This window comes from Protomyctophum parallelum, assembly GCF_964188405.1.
Source record: "Protomyctophum parallelum genome assembly, chromosome: 17".
Classification (NCBI taxonomy): Eukaryota; Metazoa; Chordata; class Actinopteri; order Myctophiformes; family Myctophidae; genus Protomyctophum; species Protomyctophum parallelum.
The window spans coordinates 25,004,593-25,023,915 of record NC_139719.1 but is presented as its reverse complement, the minus strand read 5'-3'; the positions used below and the strand labels follow the sequence as shown (position 1 = coordinate 25,023,915).

The 19,323-nt window shown below is 41.7% G+C and overlaps 1 protein-coding gene across 2 annotated transcripts in view; it reads right to left on the bottom strand.

Moving 5' to 3' along the window:
• pgs1 (phosphatidylglycerophosphate synthase 1) overlaps positions 1-19,323 on the bottom strand; it is a 39,179-nt gene that overhangs the window by 5,373 nt on the left and 14,483 nt on the right. For both annotated transcript variants that reach the window (XM_083787251.1, XM_083787252.1), the window contains exons 7-10: positions 14,008-14,222; positions 10,386-10,677; positions 9,501-9,649; positions 7,137-7,270 (exon numbers count right to left, since the gene is read on the bottom strand). In XM_083787251.1, the coding sequence (XP_083643377.1) occupies positions 7,151-7,270; positions 9,501-9,649; positions 10,386-10,677; positions 14,008-14,222 (776 nt within the window). In that variant the 3' untranslated portion in view covers positions 7,137-7,150. The remainder of the gene's footprint in view (positions 1-7,136; positions 7,271-9,500; positions 9,650-10,385; positions 10,678-14,007; positions 14,223-19,323) is intronic.

Below are 19,323 nucleotides of genomic sequence, written 5' to 3'. Positions count from 1 at the left end.
GGAACCCAGAATGTCGCCTGAACCACTTTGGAAACCACTTCCCGTTCGTTTCTATTGTATAGATGTCAGCAATGCAAATGTATTCTTTGAAAAGCAGAAGTCATTATTGATTGTGTTGATTATGATTGTGTATGTTCTGCAAGCCATGTACGGTATACAATTCTAGAGTTGCGTCAAGTGCTACATGTGTTTATTACAGTAAGAACCTTTTTTTTCCCTTCTTAATGCATGGCTTTTGAAATTACGTCATATCTATGTCTATGGAATTTTAATCTTTGGTTAGAGCACTTTGGTTAGAGCAAAAACTACTTTCTGGCCTTGACAGCCCATACATCCACACAGACAAGTCATATTTGATTGCATTAAATGACTTTAAACAACATTAAATTCACTTTGTCACTCACTTTGCCACTCGATCTGCCATTCACTTTCTGCATCTACTGTATATAAATACATCCTGTGACTGGTTTCGATTTATACAATATTTCATCCATGATGCTAAAAACACAGGTGTTGTTACCTGTTAAGTCCTATTAAAGCTTCAATCCATCATACCTTTCATGTCAATTGTTTTTTACAAGAAGAAAGGTATATCTACCATTTTCTCAGAACTCTCGCCTTTTATGAAATACCCAGAATCGGGATGCTAGGGTAGGGTTTCATGTGGTTAAACCCAGCATGACTTGTCTAAGTAGGTTAACTGCACATTAGACAGCATTGTAGGCTAGACAAGGCGACACGTTCTACAATGACTCCTTTGTATTTTTTGGTATGAATAAATACGGTAGATAGATGCCACCCAAGCTTGCATCACAGTATCATTTGACACCCAACAGCAACCATACAATAGTGTTACGCTCTGAATATATCCAAAGCGGAAGATCAAGTTCCCCTCACAGATGTGCCTGGTGGCTGAGGGCTCAGCCTGTGCACACAGACCATAATGCTCCTAGTCTAGTGAGTGCCAAGGACCCGGGGTCCAATCCGGGACCACCATCTTGTCTCGCATGTCTCTTGTCTCGCTCTCTGCCCCTGGTTTCCCATCTCTCTAAAATAATGGTTCTCAACCTGTGGGTCGGGTCCCCACATGATTTTGAGGGGGTCCCCAGATGACAAAATAAGGACCTTGAAGACCTTTTTAATACTAAGAATAAAGAAACGAAAGAAAGCAAAGAAAAAGACCATTACTGCATAAAAAGTAATCAACAAACTAACTGTTCAAACATTGGCCAAATTGTCAAATGGCATAAGAAAGAGGCAAAAATTGTGAAAATAGCTGACATACAAGCTCACTGCTGTTTTCACTAAACGAGTGCAATCAAAAAAAAAAAAAAAAAGCAATATATATAAATAGCAAAGATCACAGCCTGTAGATCTGGTATTTTTAATAGCCAACATATAAATGGATAAAGTGGGTAAAATTATTGTGATGCTACAGTATATTAACTACTGTGATGCTATATATGCAGCGATTTTACCAGAGGTGGCTAGTGTCACAAGCATTATTTTAGATAGGTGACGATACGGAATATTGGAGCACCCTGTGTCCAAATACACCTCAAATTGAATTATTAAACACTCTCTTAAGATCTGGACACAGTTCAGACACGCCTTCTCACTTACTGACTTCTCAATTTGTGCCCCATAGTAAGAAATCATAGTTTCAAAACCGCAATTATGGATGGAGCATTCAACATTTGGACTGAAAAAGGCATCACTTCAATCAGGGATCTTTTCGACAAAGGCGTTTTTTTGTCTTTCGATCAAATACGGTTGAAATTTGATATAACCCGTTCTCACTTTTTCCGATTTTTGCAGCTTCGTAATTTTGTAACATCTATTACGGATTTCCCATCACAACCACCCTCAATCCAGTGAATCCACACTTTAAAGGAGGTAACTGGGTCAGTTTACTCTTTATTAAACTAATTTGACCTGGAACCACTTATCTCATTAAAGAAATCAATGGGAGGGAGTTAGGGACACACATTTCTGATGATGTTTGGAACTAAGGAAGCACTGGATAGTATACACTACTCTTCAATCTGTCTAAGGCATACTATGATTCAGTTTAAGGTTACACATCGCCTCCACTGGTCCAAAGTAAAACTATCTAAGTTAGTTCCTACCATGGATCCTATATGTGATCGTTGCAATCAAGATCAAGCTACTCTTGCACATGCATTTTGGTTTTGTCTAAAGCTAAATAAATACATTTTGGCAATCAATATTTAAAACATTTTCAGTGCCCATAGAACCGTCTGCCACTATTGCAGTGTTTGGAGTTGTTTCCCAAGATCTACGTCTTAGCCGGCAAAACAGGAGTATGATTGCTTCCCTTTTGGCTAGGCGACTAATGCCATTTAAATGGAAGGAACAATTCCCACCAAACTTTAAATCATGGATTAATGATGTTCTACATCATTTGACATTGGAGAAGATTCACTACTCCACAAGAGGGTACGCTGGTGCTTTAAAATTTTACACAATTTGGCAACCTTTTTTAACATATATTGAGGATGAATGCGGCTGACACCAACAAACCTTAATAACTCATAACACTGACCCTACTGTAATTGTTTTTATTTCATTTTTAATTCATTATTATTATTATTATTTATTTATTTTGTTTGTGTATTATATTTTTGAATATGTATACAGTATTTGTATGTGCTTTTTATTTCAATGTACGAAATACCTTTGTTAATGGTACGAGACACCGTGGTTGTGGCTCTTTCGGAGTGGGTAAAATACTGATATTTTTGTATCCTATTTTTGACTCATATGTGACTTGAAAATATTAATAAAGAAACTTTGATAAAAAAATAAATAAACATCAGACACGTCTGAAGTGAGTGGTGCTGTATTGTACTTGGGCTGTACATACAGTACTGTAAAAGCCCTCTTCCCTGGCCTGTGTGTGTCTGTGTGTTAGGCTGGGACACACATAGCCGTCTATAGGAGTGGTTGCACCACTCAAAATGGTAAATGGTGTATTTATATAGCACCATTATCCACGGCGCATTACATAGATTGTGCATTACATTCACCCATTCACACACATTCATACACCAATGGCAGAGGAAACCATGCAAGGCACCATACCTGCACATCGGGAGCAATTAGGGGTTCAGCGTCTTGCTCAAGGACACTTCGACACCAACTCTGGGGGAGACTGGGATCGAATTGGGCAAGTGGCCACTCTACCCCTGTCGCCCTGATCTTATACTGTAGAATAGATGGCTGCAGAGGGACAGTGTAAACAAATAAAATTAGTTCAGAACTAGTGTAACCTTTCACCGTCTGTTCGTGTCATCATACTATACATACCAGTAACAACGCACTTCCTTAAGATTTCCCAACATAGCCAACAATCTGCAATGTGTGCGTACGGATGTTGAAAGCTTGTGCTTTAACTATTGTTCCTCTCTGGCAGAGGATCATTCACTTTGTGCCTCCTTTGTCTTTGCGACGGCCACAGTCTCAGGTGGCAATCAGCCACCGCAGATTACCGTCACTATCTGTCCCCCAGCCGAGTGCTTCCTGCTCCACCGTCCCCTATCTGAGCCCCGACACTTCCTGCTGTGAAACAAACTAAATGACAGCACCATCTGGAACGTACGTACTGTAGTCACACCTTGGTGCTGGAAGAAGTACTCTTCACTGTCTACTTGAGTAAAAGTATCATCAATAACACAATCAATGCCACAATGCAGAAATGCTACGAGGAATAAAAGTGCGGGATTCCAAATGTACAAAATAAAGTACAAAAGTATTGGCCCAAAAACATACTTAAAGTACCAAAGGTAAAAGTACATTATGCAGAAGGTCCCATTTCACAAGTTTTCAAATGTATAAATTGTATAAAAATCCTTTGAAAATATCATATCTACAAGGCAAGCCCATAATGGGTTGCAAAGTGACATTGTGTCTATTTTCAAATAGTCATAGCATACAGTATACAGTATAGGGGTATGCACATGCCACATACAGGCTGAATAGGTTAGTGTGTTTTGTAACTATAATCCAAATCTACAAAGTAACTAGTACGTTAACTAAAGTTTTCAAATAATTGTAGTGGTGTAAAAAGTGCAAAGTTTGCTCGTGAGTGAGCTGAAACAACACTGTTTCAGATCACGCCAAAATTTGGGAAAGGTGTCCGCCATGTGTGACTAGAAAACAAAAATGCTGACGCGCTGTTCGTCTGCAAAACAAACAGGTCTGGGCGCTCAAACAAACATTGTAGACTTTTGGCCAATCAGTCAATAAAGCCAATCAGTGAAGCAGAACACAGCTGTTAGGAACGATAATGACAGTCACTCAAACGTCAATTCAACCGTCAAGGATTACCAGAAAACATCTTAATTGAGCCACCGGCTTCCTCTAAAGTGGTCACACTGGCAGCGGTGGAAGGTAGAGCAAGTGTATTGAACATATGAACAGCAGTAACAAGCGTTTGTGACAAAATAATAACTACATTTGATCGACAGGATCTGAAAAAGAACAGTTTTTGGACATATGAGGTTTCCACCCGCCAGACAATATAGAATTAGAGTTGTTCCGATACCAATACCAGTATCGGAAAAGCTGCCGATACTGCCTAAAATGCTGCCAATGCTGCCATCGGGAATGGCAAGTATGCCAGTCGATGCCATTCTGATACCGCATGATGATTTCATTTACAGTAATATTTTGAATGCTTCAGGAAGTTCAGGTGATGTTGCTCTTAAGGTCTTATACTCTTAAGGTCCTTGCAGACTGGACACGTTTTTTCTGAAAACCAGCAGAAAAACGCAGCAATGTGCAGGGACTGTACTATTTTGATTATTATTTTACTAACTGGTAGCTGCACATTGAAAATTAACCCATTCTGGGCGGGAACCCCTTTTGGTGTAAGCATTATGTCATGCTTTAGCTATTGAAAATAACAGACCTACAAGCTCATAGCGCGCCACTCTGTGGCGTGCTATGAGCTTGTAGATCTGCTATTTTAGAAAAATCGAAGAACGGCTGACATAGAAACATAGCTTTTTCAGAAAACTGTCAGGATGTAGAAGACATTTTTAGAATCTGTTCTCAGGTCAAAATGGGTTTATTACTATATCGGTGGTACTAAAACTTTGACATTTCAAGGAACTCCATAACCATTTGTTAGAGTTACAGACCTGTAAGGGTCCATTTGGGACCTGCTCAGGGAACCCCCGAGAGTCCCTTAATTGTCCCCACTTTGAGACTACTTCTTTTAATTACACAGATACCGTAGGTACTGTTAAGAATACGCAATTTACGGTTATCGGAATTGGTATCAGGCAGGAAGAAATGGCATCGGTAGATCTTTAACCAGAATGACTCAGTCCATGATGGAAGTGAATCAGCCCAAGCTTCTGGGAAGTGCAGGAACAGGACCGTGCTGGACATTTACTTAACCCATTCTGACCTGAGATCAGATTCTAAAAATGTCTTCTACATCCTGACAGTTTTCATTCTGACCTGAGATCAGATTCTAAAAATGTCTTCTATGTCAGTCGCTCTTCGATTTTTCAAAAATAGCAGACCTACAAGCTCGTAGCGCACCACTTAAGTACTTTTACTCAAGTGCAATTTAAAAATAAAGGGAAGCTCCGCACACTTCCCTTTATTTTTCTCATGTTCCCTTTGTGGCCCAGCACCTCTTAAGTTTTTTCAGCGGATGAGCGATGGTTCTTTTTACATTTTTTACACTCAAGGACAATTTAAAATATAGGCCTTTTTACTTGTAACATGATTTTGGACATTGATGTTTTTATAGTAAAAGTAAAAATACCACAGAGTACTTCTTCCAGCAATGGAACCGGGACACACCACAATGACTGTAGACATTTCTAAGAAACCACAGGCTGCTTGACACGAGGTCTGCCTTTCTGTTTGTGTTTAGGTACAGCATTGTGAAGGAAAACCCAAGTGGCTGTGTGTGGGAGTCAATGAGTTCTGACAACCAACTCATCACACAGTCACCAGTAGTTTTTAGTGGATATGTAAAAACATGTACTTAAAGTGATGTTGAACTTTGGTCAAACCTTGGGTTGTGTAGACAGTGCTTTTGTAGTGGCAAGTCTGGCAACAACAACAATATCCAAATGAAATCTAAATATATTGTCCATCAACGTTTATTGGTTGCGTTTCTGTGCTCTGTGATTCGAGGAACCGGAAGAAGCGATTCCATTTACTAAACTTGAACCCCAACATCCATATTCTGGGGGGGAACAATAGCCAAAAATATCTCACTTGTAGATATTTGTATATAAAGTGTAAAGTGTATAGCTAACTCAGGTTTACTACATCAACAGGGTTTAATACCATAAGTGGTTAAAACGGTCTCGCAGTCTCACTTTTAGTACTAAGTATCCGCCAACAAATGCAAATGTGAATGAAATGAATGTCAACAAATGGCACCAGCTGAAACGGAGGTCACCCTGACAAGCTGCATCCGCCATCTGGTACGGTAACTGCACCGCCGCCCTCCACCACAAAGCCTTCCAGATGGCGGAGCGGACGGCCCAGTGCATCGTCAGAGGTGAGTTCTGCTCCCTCCAAGGGAATGTACGAGAAGCGCTGTGTGTAGTCAAGGTCGAGCGGAACATCAAGGACACTCACCACCACCCCAGCGACAATCTGCTTAAGTCATTAAGACAGTAGTTCTCAAATCGTTGTGGAATCCTCGTTGTGTCCACAACTGTGACTTTTCAGGATTCAAATTCAGTAATAGCAAAAGTAGCAGATCTACAAGCTCAAAACGCGTACTTTTGTACGACTCTGTAGTATGAGCAAACAGGGCACTAATTTGCAAAAAAATTAAATAAACATGGAGATAAGAGGTTTCAGCCGGACAGCAACAAAATACCTTCTAAATCGAACAGGTTTCTGAAAAACCAATTGCTATACATTTTAGGTAAGATCTAAAAGGACACAGTTTGCTTTCCAGATGTAAATGGATTAAGGGTCTTTTGCTCAGGGACACTTTGACACACAGAGCGGGGCCCAGAGGTGAACCCGGTGACCAGAAGTTCTGCTTTAGCAGACGACCTCTCGAACCACGGGCGCTCTGCCCCAGTTACTCGGTGTACGTGTGCTTGTGCGTGTTGGGGCTGTGTGTGTACCTGCTGGGAGGATCTCAGAAGAAGTTCTTGATGAGGGGCGTCACCAGTTTAACCCACAGCTTGACGTGGCGGTCGGCACGCTCGAACGTGGAGCTGGACACCTCTGTGGATCTCATGTACAACATCTCCTGTTCCTGACAGGACAGAGTGAAGGACAGTGTGTTTAGTTTGCGTCAGGGGTCTTCGACAGGGGGTCCAGGACTCCTCGGGAGTCCTCAGAGATTCTGAAAGTGGGCCACCAAACCTTTGTGTGATTTTACATTAAAGGGACATTTCACCGCTGGAAGAACCTGCAGTCACTCAATCTTAATAGGATTTGTAGTACATAACAGTAGCACAATTTGATAATATACCGGTAATGTGTGTTTGAGTGTGTGTTTGACTAGGGTTTGACTGGATTGCTGAATTCCTACAATGACCATAATGCTTTGGTGCATTGCTCCTCCTTGTGGAGAGGGGGGAGACTGTGTGGAGGTGTGACTTGTAGTGTGTGAAGTGAGACCACATTTTCATGACAAAATTTGGTCATGAACATGACGCCATGACTAAAATATCTAAAAAACACACATTACACATAAAAACCCCAGGGAAGTGTTTCATGTGTCATTCATGCAGTAAGTGCATATGGCCCTTTAAAAGACAACTTTAGTTTTTTTTCAACCAAGGTTCATGTTTAGGTTGTTATTAGAGAAAGGAAAAGATGAGTGGGGTTTTTTTGACAGGGGGGCGGGGGCATTCGAGGCGAGCATGGGGCTAAATATGTCTTTTTTTACAAAGTTTTATATATTATTTACTATAGTCCTACTAGACCCCAAGAAATTACATCTGGCCACAAAAGATCACGGGATCTACTGAATGTGTCAAACTGACATATTGAGCCTATGACACACAGTGTGGCTACCCCCCAGTTAGCCTGGGGTCCACCTATGCTTTCTATGGCATAGGCAGAACATAACATTTTGTAAAAGAATACATATTTAGCCCCATGCTCGAATGCCCCCGCCCCCCTGTAAAAACAGCTAAAATCCCTAAAACGAAATAATTAACACTCATCTTTTCCTTGCTCTAATAACAACCTAAAACATGAACCTTGGTTGAAAAAAACTAAAGTTGTCCTTTAATCACTTGAACCCTTGCATCCCTATTTTGGGGGCAACATTAGCCGTAAATCGTGTGAGCTTGTAGAGATTGGTTTTCTTTTTGAGACGAATGCGAACGGAAATAAAAGCCTGGGTATCGAGGCTAGTAGATCGGTTATTTTCAGCGAAGAGGGGGAAAAAAGAGCAGACCAAGTACAGAGCCAAAGGTCAAGTTCGCGAAGTTTTGAGCGTTTAAGTCATTGAATGTCTGAAAGCACACATTGAACATGAATCCTCTGCTTCATCTCTCTCTCTCAGCTAAGGCGTCCTTGGCAGACCCCTGCTGAACATTGTTTTTCTGTTTTGTGGGGACCAAGCGGACCTCATATATATAACATTCTACTCCAGACGCATAGGACAAAAGAGTCAAACACAAAAACACAATGCATTTACATTGTTTTCCATCTTTGTGGGGACCATGTGGCTCTCATGTAGACCATCTTCTGTTGCTGGCATGTGTTTACATTGTTTACCAGCTTTGTGGGGAAGACAAATCACGGAATGACAGAAATGACGCCATTCAAGGATTAAAGCAGCGATTCTCAACTTGTGGTTCGGGGCCCACTGGCGGACCGTGAGGATATTGCAAGTGGGCCTCCAACTAGTTGGCAAAAAAAAACACTACGATTTTAATGATAATACAGTATTAATATAAATGGTATTTCTTCTTTAAAACCGTTTGGGGGTGAAGGAATAAATACCTTTAAGATTTATGGTTGAGGTTGGGCATGTAGCAGAGAGGGTTGAGGCTAAGGGTTAACCCATTTTGGGCGGGAACCCCTTTTGGTGTTTCAAGCATTTTGTTATACTTTAGCTATTGAAAAATAGCAGATCTACAAGCTCATAGCGCGCCACCGAGTGGTGCACTACAAGCTTGTAGGTCTGCTATTTTTGAAAAATCGTAAAAATGCGGCACAAATCTTTGAATAGGTATATATTCTTTCAGAGCGAACGTTTTTTTAATTTTGATGTCAGGACAAATTAACACATTCAAACAAGTCATAAAGTAATAAGCATGCGTGCTGCTGTGGGTACGTGTGTGTGAGTGCCTGTGTACTGTATATGACTGTGTGTACGTGTGTGTGAGTGCCTGTGTATGTGACTGTGTGTCTGACTGTGTGTACGTGTGTGTGTGAGTGCCTGTGTATGTGACTGTGTGTCTGACTGTGTGAATGCATCAACATCAGGAGAACTGAGTCATCACTTCTGGCTGTAAAAGCAGTACCTCCTGCAACTGGGCCTGCAGTTCCTGGTTCTTCGTCACTATGGCGATCTGCGCCTCCAGGTCGCGGTGAACGGAGCGGTAACCGAAATTAGGGGAGCCAATCAGAGTCAGGCAAGGCCTCTCCTGACCCTGCAGGTAATACCACAGACCTGGAAGAAGAGGGGGAGGGGGGGGGGTAATGCTTAAAACATTTTTTTCTTCTTCTTCTTTAGCCACATTTTCCAGTAGGGATTTTTAAGTCGGCCAAAAACCACAGCTAAAAAGGAAGCACATGCCGAAACCCCCGGAGTCTGTCCAAAACCAAACTATGAGAGAGTGCATGTGTGCTTGCATCCTTGCCCCGAGGCTATGGCAGGATGACTGTACAAGCCAGCCTCTCTCACGCTACACACACTAATGCTCGCAAGCAGTGACGGATAAAAGTACTTTTTTCAACTTTCAACAGAAAAAAAAAGGAAAAGTATCAGCACTTAACCTTTTCAATATATTTGAAATAGGGCTTAATTGTTTGTTTGTTTGTTGTTGGGTTTTTTTGGGGGGGGGTCCCCAAGAGTGGCTTCCTAGAAATGTAGGAGGCAATTTATTTTATTTCTATTTAAAAACATAGTGGAATGAAAGTCAGCAGCTTGCAAAAAATAAAATAAAACGAAAACTCCCGAAATGTACTTACTTACCTGTGTTTGTCGCATTTGATGACTGGCGGATACTCAAAGTGACCTACTCCTTTAAACATGATTTATAGTATAGCATAGTTGATTTTGTCATGCACAAAAAAAATAGCGTATTCTTTGGCTTTTAGTTTTAGTCTCACCATTAAAAGTGGCAAAAAGTACAAAAGATACAAACATGTGCGCGTGTGGTCACCATTTCCTACCCAGAACCCACCCTTGGCATGGAAGGTCCACTGTGGCCGGTGATACTCGTGCAGATGCACGCGCTCCTGCTGTCCCAGTTGGCACACCTTGCTGTAGAACTGCCGGGCGATGTGGACGTATGCCGCGGGGATGGCCCCGGCCACGCCCTTGGCGCCGAAGAAGCCGTTGACCTCCGGCGAGGCGGTGAGGATGCGGTAGTCGGCCCCGGCGCCGAGCACCAGGCCCATGTAGGCCCTCGTCAGGTTGAAGTAACCCGACGTGAGGAACACTGTGGTGTCCGGTCCCGCGTCGGTCAGCAAACGCTGTGGAAAACGTAAAACAGGGGGCACTTATTATCCCATTCTGACCTGAGATCAGATTCTAAAAATGTCCGTTTGAAAATGACAGTTTTCTGAAAAAGCTATTTTTCTATGTCAGTCGTTCTTTGATTTTTCAAAAATAGCAGACCTACAAGCTCGTAGCGCGCCACTCGGTGGCCAACATACTGTATAAATGGATATAAATGAATCCTCTAGCCACGCCCTGAAGAAGACAGGGTGCTGTCGAGTATTTTAATGTTTTTAATGTGATTAATAGTCCCGTCAACATATTAAAGGCTTTTTAAATGTATCCTTGCTCAGAGTGTGCTTGAAGCCTGTCTCAATGGCACCTCTCTTCATTATTATTCCGTTTCAACTTCGTGAGCACCTCATCACCACCTGGACAGGAGGCATCACCCTGTGAATTCTCAGCAGCGCTCGGCTCGCCTTTTGTCTTTTCCACAATCTCATTCGTGTTAGCGAGCATTCGTTTCTTCTTGGCATAATTCTCGAATTGGCATTGCCTTGAGTAAGTGCCAAAACCGCCATTAAACGTTTATGACAAGCAACCACAACAGAGTGGCTGGTGTCTTGTTCACCTTGCATGTCCGTGGTGACTTTTACAAAGAGATTGTAATTGTGCAATTGGGGTGCCTTTCTATGCAGAACCAGGGCCACAGTAAAGCCTTCTGTGTGTGTGTGTGTGTGTGTGTGTGTGTGTGTGTGTGTGTGTGTGTGTGTGTGTGTGTGTGTGTGTCATGCTACTGTGCTTGTGGATTCGGAGGTGTGATGTGTTACACAAGTTAAACAACAGCATGTGACAGCAGTCATTTAGCCATTCAGATGGGTGGGCCACAAATGCTTTCGAGATTTTCAAGAAAAGGTTAGGGACCACTGGCCTACAGATGTATTACAGAGAACAGGGACACCAAATAGACCGACGACATAGGAGAAAGCACTCAATGAAGCTTTGGTACTGAAGCCTCTTCTTTCACTCCCGCCCCAAATCGCACCAATGCAACTAGTCGCAACTCCTTGCAACAAAACAGTTTTAAGGTCAACCGCACCAATGCAAATCATTGGTGTGGTTTGGGCTTTAGAGACATAAAAGCTGTTCTTCCAAATACGAAGAGCACGCTGCGGTCAGCATACTGACATACTGACATGTTGACTAATGGATCATTTTTAAAGTACGCTCAACCTGTTCCACATCCATAGATCATTGTGTAAGTAAGTACAAGTATATACATGCCGTGTCTAGCACGGGGTCACCTACTGTCAACACATCCAGGAACTTGGCTCAGCCTCTGAAAAACACTATGGGACATCAATCAACCTGTCACAACTAACAAAGATCAAGCTACAAATGAAAGTTACAATAAGACATCATTCTGCCCGTAAGTCAACAACCTACAAATTCAAAGACGATGGGAAATGATTCTACCTGCCACAGTCTCCAACCTGCAAGTAAAAAGATCCACCTGTCACAAAGATCAATCTACAGATGGAAATTACAATAAGACATTATTCTAAGTGCCATAATCACCAACCTACAAACTTATCATTCTACCACATCAAACAAGTTGGGGATTTCCAGGATCTGAATGGAAACAAGACCGGGAGGACCTTTTTTCGGTGATATCCTTTTAGACTAAGTGTTTGACTGTATTCTGTATGGTTTACATTTCTGCCTAATAAAGTATTCAATCAATCAATCAATCAATCAATCGTGTAGTGGGGAAAAAAGGAGTGGGCCACGGATAGATCCCTGGGTGACCAGTACGATCAATAAGTATATGAAGGGTTTAAGTGATAATTACCCGTAGGAAATACATAAGATATTTGAATGGCTAAAACATGTAAAGAATTCAAGGACATTTATTTCCCAGGCTCATACCCACAAATTAACCACAGAAAAAAACATGTTACATGCAACATGCATCTGTAAGCTTCCGTTTTCATTTTGGTTCAAACCTCAAATGAAAGAACTAGAATTTGCACAGAATATAAATATCTTTTCACAGTCACATTAGTGTCAGAGGAGCGTACATTTCTTCTTGGTGTAATTAACGCACCTGATAGGTGTGGCTTTCTAAACGTTTATTACAAGCTGGTATAGTGTTCACCTTGCATGTCTGTGGCGACTTTTACACAGAGATTGCGCAATACCGGGGACATGAAAAGCTTTCTATACATCACACAAAGTATAACAAATAGCAGATCTGCAAGGTTTAAACACATTTCAAGCTTAAACGTACGTAGATACTGTACCTTTGCCGTTTTTACTGAAAAGTTGAAGAAAAGAAAACGTTTTGGACATATGAGGTTTCCACCAGACAGAGACGATATCATGTAGGCCTACTGTACTGTTGAGTTGATGTGATTACAAGCTGAGACTAAATATTTGAGTGACAGACAGTGCTGGCAATAAATCTGGAAAATTAATGTACGCCTCATCACAGGCCAGAACTGTCTCCTCTACCCACATAGAAGAAATACAGTCCATTCCTAAACTTTTGTTTGTATATTTTGAGAGGCCAAATTATCTCAATAACAGTTGACCAAAAATGTATTTCTAAAATGAGAAATGATTGAAAGAAATAAGAATAATCTAATTTTATTAATTTAATGAGATTGTTTTATGACTTAAAGGTTTTTAACGTTAATTTTCTGTGCTTCATAGTTCTAAAATCCCAGACAACACATTCTTGATCCAATTTGTGCATATTTTGAACCACACGCTGTAAATGGGCTGTAAATGAGATTTACAGCCCATCTACGATCACAGCGTGATGGGCTGCACGCTAGAACGCGTTCCCCGCAATTCATGAACAGAGCACCCAAACAACCACTTTGCATAACAGGTTGTGCAAATGCTTCCTCGCATACATTTTGGCTACAGTACTTCAGCTGTATAATCTGCATTCTGCACACAACAACAACAATATCTCCGCCACCGTCGAAGAAGAGAAAAGTACTAGTTCAAAGCAAACTTTTGTTTTTAAAATAGCGTTCCACCAGGAAAAGAAATACAAATAAAATCACATTACACCCCTGCATCTGGGATGCAGTCCGTCACTCACCCTCGGGTAGTTTTTGTTAGTAACGAAGATGAGGATACTATTATGAAGCCGACGCTAGCTGGTAGGCTAAACTGACATTACCTCAGGTAATAATGAGTCATATTATCCATCCTTCTAGCTCTTTCAACACTCTGAGATCTCTGTCTCTCTATGTTTAGGGAACATATCGTACATCAGTGTGCTCACATAATGATCATCATAGTTAGAGTTCTGTGTGAGGCTTTAGGTCATATCGGGGAGCCACGCTCACCTGTGTGATCTGCTCGTCCACCATGATCCCCAGAGGCTTCATCTGTACCAGCGGGAACACCCAGGTGTCCTCTCCCCCGTCGCCCCGCTCCCCTGCCCCGCCTTCGTCGTCCGAGTCCTCCTCCGCCACGTTCAGGATCTGTTGGCGCGTCCGAGCCGCGTTGACCACCTCCATGATCCGCTTGTTGGCCGACGACGAGAAATCCTCCCGGTTGCCTGGAGAGGCGAGAGACGAAGGAAACGCATAAACCTAATGTCAACATATCACAGAACAGGATGAAAAATTCAAGTACTGTATGCCATCGCTTCCAGCTTAGTAAACTGGACCAAAATTCTGCCAGCTCATGGGTTTGGGTAACTTCAGAAACATACAGTACTAGAGATATGAACGTGCATCGCACACACACACACACACACACACACACACACACACACACACACACACACACACACGCAGCCACGCACTCACACACACGCACTCACACACACACCAAGATCAGTGAGTGTGGCACTTTAAAGTACACACAGTGAGTGAGTGATATTACTCGTGGCGGCATCAACATTTCATGCGATTTTTAAACGGTAAAACCTGAGCGATACTTAGTTTCAGAAGGATAGGCAAGTCAGCAAGTTAGCATATAGGCTATTTTTGGTGCGTCACACCGGTGCGATCTGCCAAACTATTAATAATTCAGTCATAACTCCAACCCTGACCTCTAAACGCCTAATCCGAATTGTAAAAAAAATCTGTTTTACCATAAAAGCAACATTTTCTCTTGTGAGGACCAGGAACATTGTCCTCACAATGTGTATTCCTCAAATTATACTGTACTTATATATTTGTGGGGACATTTGGACACACACACACACACACACACACACACACACACACACACACACACACACACACACACACACACACACACACACACACACACACACACACACACACACACACACACACACACACACACACACTGTATGGGTTCTCTGGAGTCTGACTCTGAGTGAGGTGTTCTGAGAGTTAGTTAGTTTAGTTAGTTAGTTTATTTATCTCAGTCATTTACAGTACAGTACATTTCAGAATGAGGGTTTACAGAATTACAGTTTGACTGAAAAGGTTTGGGCTGAAGCCGAAGCTTATTATGCCCACCTTATTAATGATTCAAATAATAAAAGGGAAAACTAGAAAAAGTGCCCTTCTGGGCACAGGTCTCCACCAGGAGGATAGGAATGTAGGACATTGCAGCTTGCCTTCATCTGGTGGTTGGGTAGCAGGGCAACACAAATAAACGACTTGGCTTGTTGTAGCGCCACCATCAGGCTGTTGAAAACTGTCAAGTGGCATTTCTTCCTCAGCCTAGTGGGAATATGCGTGCACAGTTTCATCGCAATCGGACGCTGCGTTGAGGAGTTGTGGCGATTTGTACAAAGCGGGCTACTCCTGAAAACTGTAGGAGCCAATCGTGGCCAATCAGGATGGAATATGAGAAATCAAACAAACCTGTCTTGATCACATGACTATGGAGATCATGTGTACCGATTTGCGTGAAATTTGGATAAAATCTGAAGGAGTAATAATAGAAAATGTGTTTTACATATGTCGGCCTCCTGGTGGCGCTATAAAGAGCAGATGTGAAAGATTCCAGGCAAAGGTTTTTCCTTGGCCTCTAGGGAGTTGGCATACAAAGTTATCCACAGATCCGTGCAGTTAGAGGTAAAAACACTTTTCGGCCAGTTATAGCGCCACCTTGAGGCTGAGTTGAAATTGTTCATGTGGCATTTCGTCCTCGGCCTAGTGGGAATGTGGGTGCCCAATTTCACGGAAATCACGCGATGTGTTCATGATTTGCAGCATTTTGTTTGAAACTGAGCACTCCTGTGAACTTTGGAAGCCAATCTTAACCAATCAGGATGGAGTCTGAGAAATCTGAAAGACCGGTTTCGTTGAATGGCTCTAGAGAGACTGTGTACCAATTTGCGTGATGTTTGGACAAAATCTGTAGGTGTACTGTGCAAAAACTTGTTTTGCACAAAGCGGCCTCCTGGTGGCGCTATGACAGGCCGTTCTGGAAAGTTTGGGGCAGAGGTTCATCGTTGGCATCCAGGGAGTGTGTGTGCAAAATTTGGCATCGACTGGGTTAACGGTGGCCGAGATTAGCTGCTCACGGACAGATTAGCTGCTCACGGACACACACACACACACACACACACACGGACGGACGGACGGAGTGCAAAACATACTCTCCCCCCATGCCTTGGGCCTGGTGGAGACAAAAAGGAACAGAAAAAATAAATAAACAGGAACAGTAGCAAAAAAACTGATTCTCTATAGTGCTGTGCTTCTTATATACTAATGATGAACAGAAAATACATATTTAGCTTATTTGCCATACTAGTTATGCCCACATAGATTTAGCTTTTTATTTCTTTATTAATTTTTTTTGTAAGCGTGCTTTTATATTTGAAGTGGTTGCTTCAAATATAGTGTGTATTATTGTTTACTTTTACTGCATATGTGTTTGTATATTTAGGTTTGAAGTGGTTACTTTAAATAATTTATATTATTTATATATTATTTTTATTTATATAATTTTGTAATATGTACTGCCTAATAGTGCCTATGCATACTGTATATATTAAAGTGATTTTATATATTTGTCAATTATCATAGCTTTATATGATCTTTTAAATATTTTTTTCTTATGGAGTTGCTCTTTTAGTTCTGTATGTAGAGTGTGCGTGCGTGCCATAGAGGCGCCTGCAGCCACTTCCAGCTGTGAGTCACAGAGGAGGATTTGGGAAGCAGTGGAAATGCAGAGTCAGCCTATATTTTACTGTAAGCCCAGTCTTCACCATCACCTTTCTTACCACCATTCATTATCAAATTCACTGCGCGTGTGCGTGTGTGTAAATCATTACACTGTGTGTCTGTGTGCACGTCTCGCAGTCAGTCTGTGTGTGTGTGTGTGTGTGCGCGTGCGTGCGTGCGTGTGTGTGTCTGCCTGCCTGCCACCCACTTCCCAGTCCAAACCGTCTTCCAGAAACATTGTGACATCACTACTCTATTTCTGGTGTCCGTTTCAACTGCAGACATGAGGTCATTCAACCCGCTGTCCAACATCCCGGCAGTCTGTGATCCAGTTAGAGAGAGACACACACACACACACACACACACACACACACACACACACACACACACACACACACACACACACACACACACATTCACTTCTAGTCATTTTTACTAGTTGACTAGTTGCCTAGTTTACTAGTCGACTAGTTGTTTAACCACCTATTATGTAAAGAAAATCTTCTTTTTTTTGGGAAATAAATATTTGTACATTTAAAAACTGTGTACATTGGTGACTATAACTATAATCTACCTGATCCTATAAAAATATGAACTTTTTTTCCCTTTTTTTTTATCAACTAGTCAACTAGTACCAGCAAGGTCGACTAGTGGATTTACTAGTCGACTAGTTGCTTAATGCCCTAACCAGGGACCCAGATAAACTTTTTCCTGACTTTCTTCAAAAATAGCAGATGTACAAGCTCGATTATACAACGTGTAAAATATGGATATAGTGGTTAAACTTTGTGTGATACTATATTAACAACCCCCCCCCCCCCCCCCCCCAACACACACACATAAACAGATATTTAACTGAACCACTTAGGCCCTATGCAAAGAATCTGCAGAGATGTCGTTGAAAAAGTCAAATAATGGCTGATATATCTACAAAACTGATACATCAGGCAGGCTCCAACACACACGCACTGTGTTGCACTTACAAAACTATGACAATTTCACATTCAGTACACCGTTAGTGAACCACAAATGTGACTCCAAGTTGCTCCAACATTTAGCTTCTCTCTCACACACACACACACACACACACACTTTGGTGCTTTCACACTCCATTAGCAACATCTGACTGCATGACCTATCTGTCAGTTCCACGGGACTGACGAGAGTCTAACGGACCATGAACTGTCAAAATACATTTTAAACTGTGACAGCTACGGTTCCATATTCTCCAACGCCCTATTGGTACTGCAAGTCGAGAGTTTATACTCTATTAGACATCGTTATAGAGTGTCACAGTCCCGCCCCCTTTCAGAACGACGAAATAATTCCCCATTCATTTTCCCCATAGGCTTTTCAAAGACGTTTACACCGTGGACAAAGCCAACTCGGCTTGTGACAAATCATAACCATATGTTTTGGGCAGATCAAATAATTAGAAAGAAGGAAAAAAAGGCAGGGTACAACACTTTGTTTTGTTTTTCATCTTAGTAATTATTTGATCTGCCCAAAACATTTGTCACAAACCGAGTGGCTTTGTCCACGGTGTAAACGTCTTTAAATGAATACTTTTTGAAAAGTCTATGGGGAAAATGAATGGGGAATTACTTCCTGGGCCACTCGTCGTTCTGAAAGGGGGCAGGACTGCGACACTCTATACACAATTCCATTTAAAGCTGCTATAAGCAATAATATGTCAACATTTTAATAACTGTTTTTTTTGGTATTCAGACAGCCAGCAATGAGTAAAACGCTCCCAAACAATGTAGTCTCTGTGACACATCTAGGGGCCACAATCTGCATTCAAAGATGTTCTTTGTCATTGGTAGAAATAAACCTGGTCGAAATGACTAACCAATCAGGAAGTAGACAGGCTAATGACTAATGACAAAGTTTGAGGATTTTATTTTAATGCAGATTGTGGCTCCTAGTCACAGAGACAAAATTTGGGGGGTGTTTTACCCATTGCTGGCTGTCTGAATACCAAAAAGGTCATTAAAGCTTTGAGTTATTATTGCTTATAGCAGCTTTAAGTACCTGCTATTTAGGTACCGTATATTTCCAAATAGTAGCTCTACCGCAATCTACAAGTATCTACTTGTAGATTGCCTATTTTTTTGCTGCGCAAGAGAAGACAAGCTGCCTTCTATGGAATCCAAATTAGTAAAATCAGGCGTGCCGTCTGAGAACTGCATTCTATGCGGCGCGCTGACCGAGTGTCTATACCTTTGGCTATACCGAGTGGCTTTGTCCACGGTGTAAACGTCTTTAAATGAATACTTTTTGAAAAGTCTATGGGGAAAATGAATGGGGAATTACTTCCTGGGCCACTCGTCGTTCTGAAAGGGGGCAGGACTGCGACACTCTATACACAATTCCATTTAAAGCTGCTATAAGCAATAATATGTCAACATTTTAATAACTGTTTTTTTTGGTATTCAGACAGCCAGCAATGAGTAAAACGCTCCCAAACAATGTAGTCTCTGTGACACATCTAGGGGCCACAAT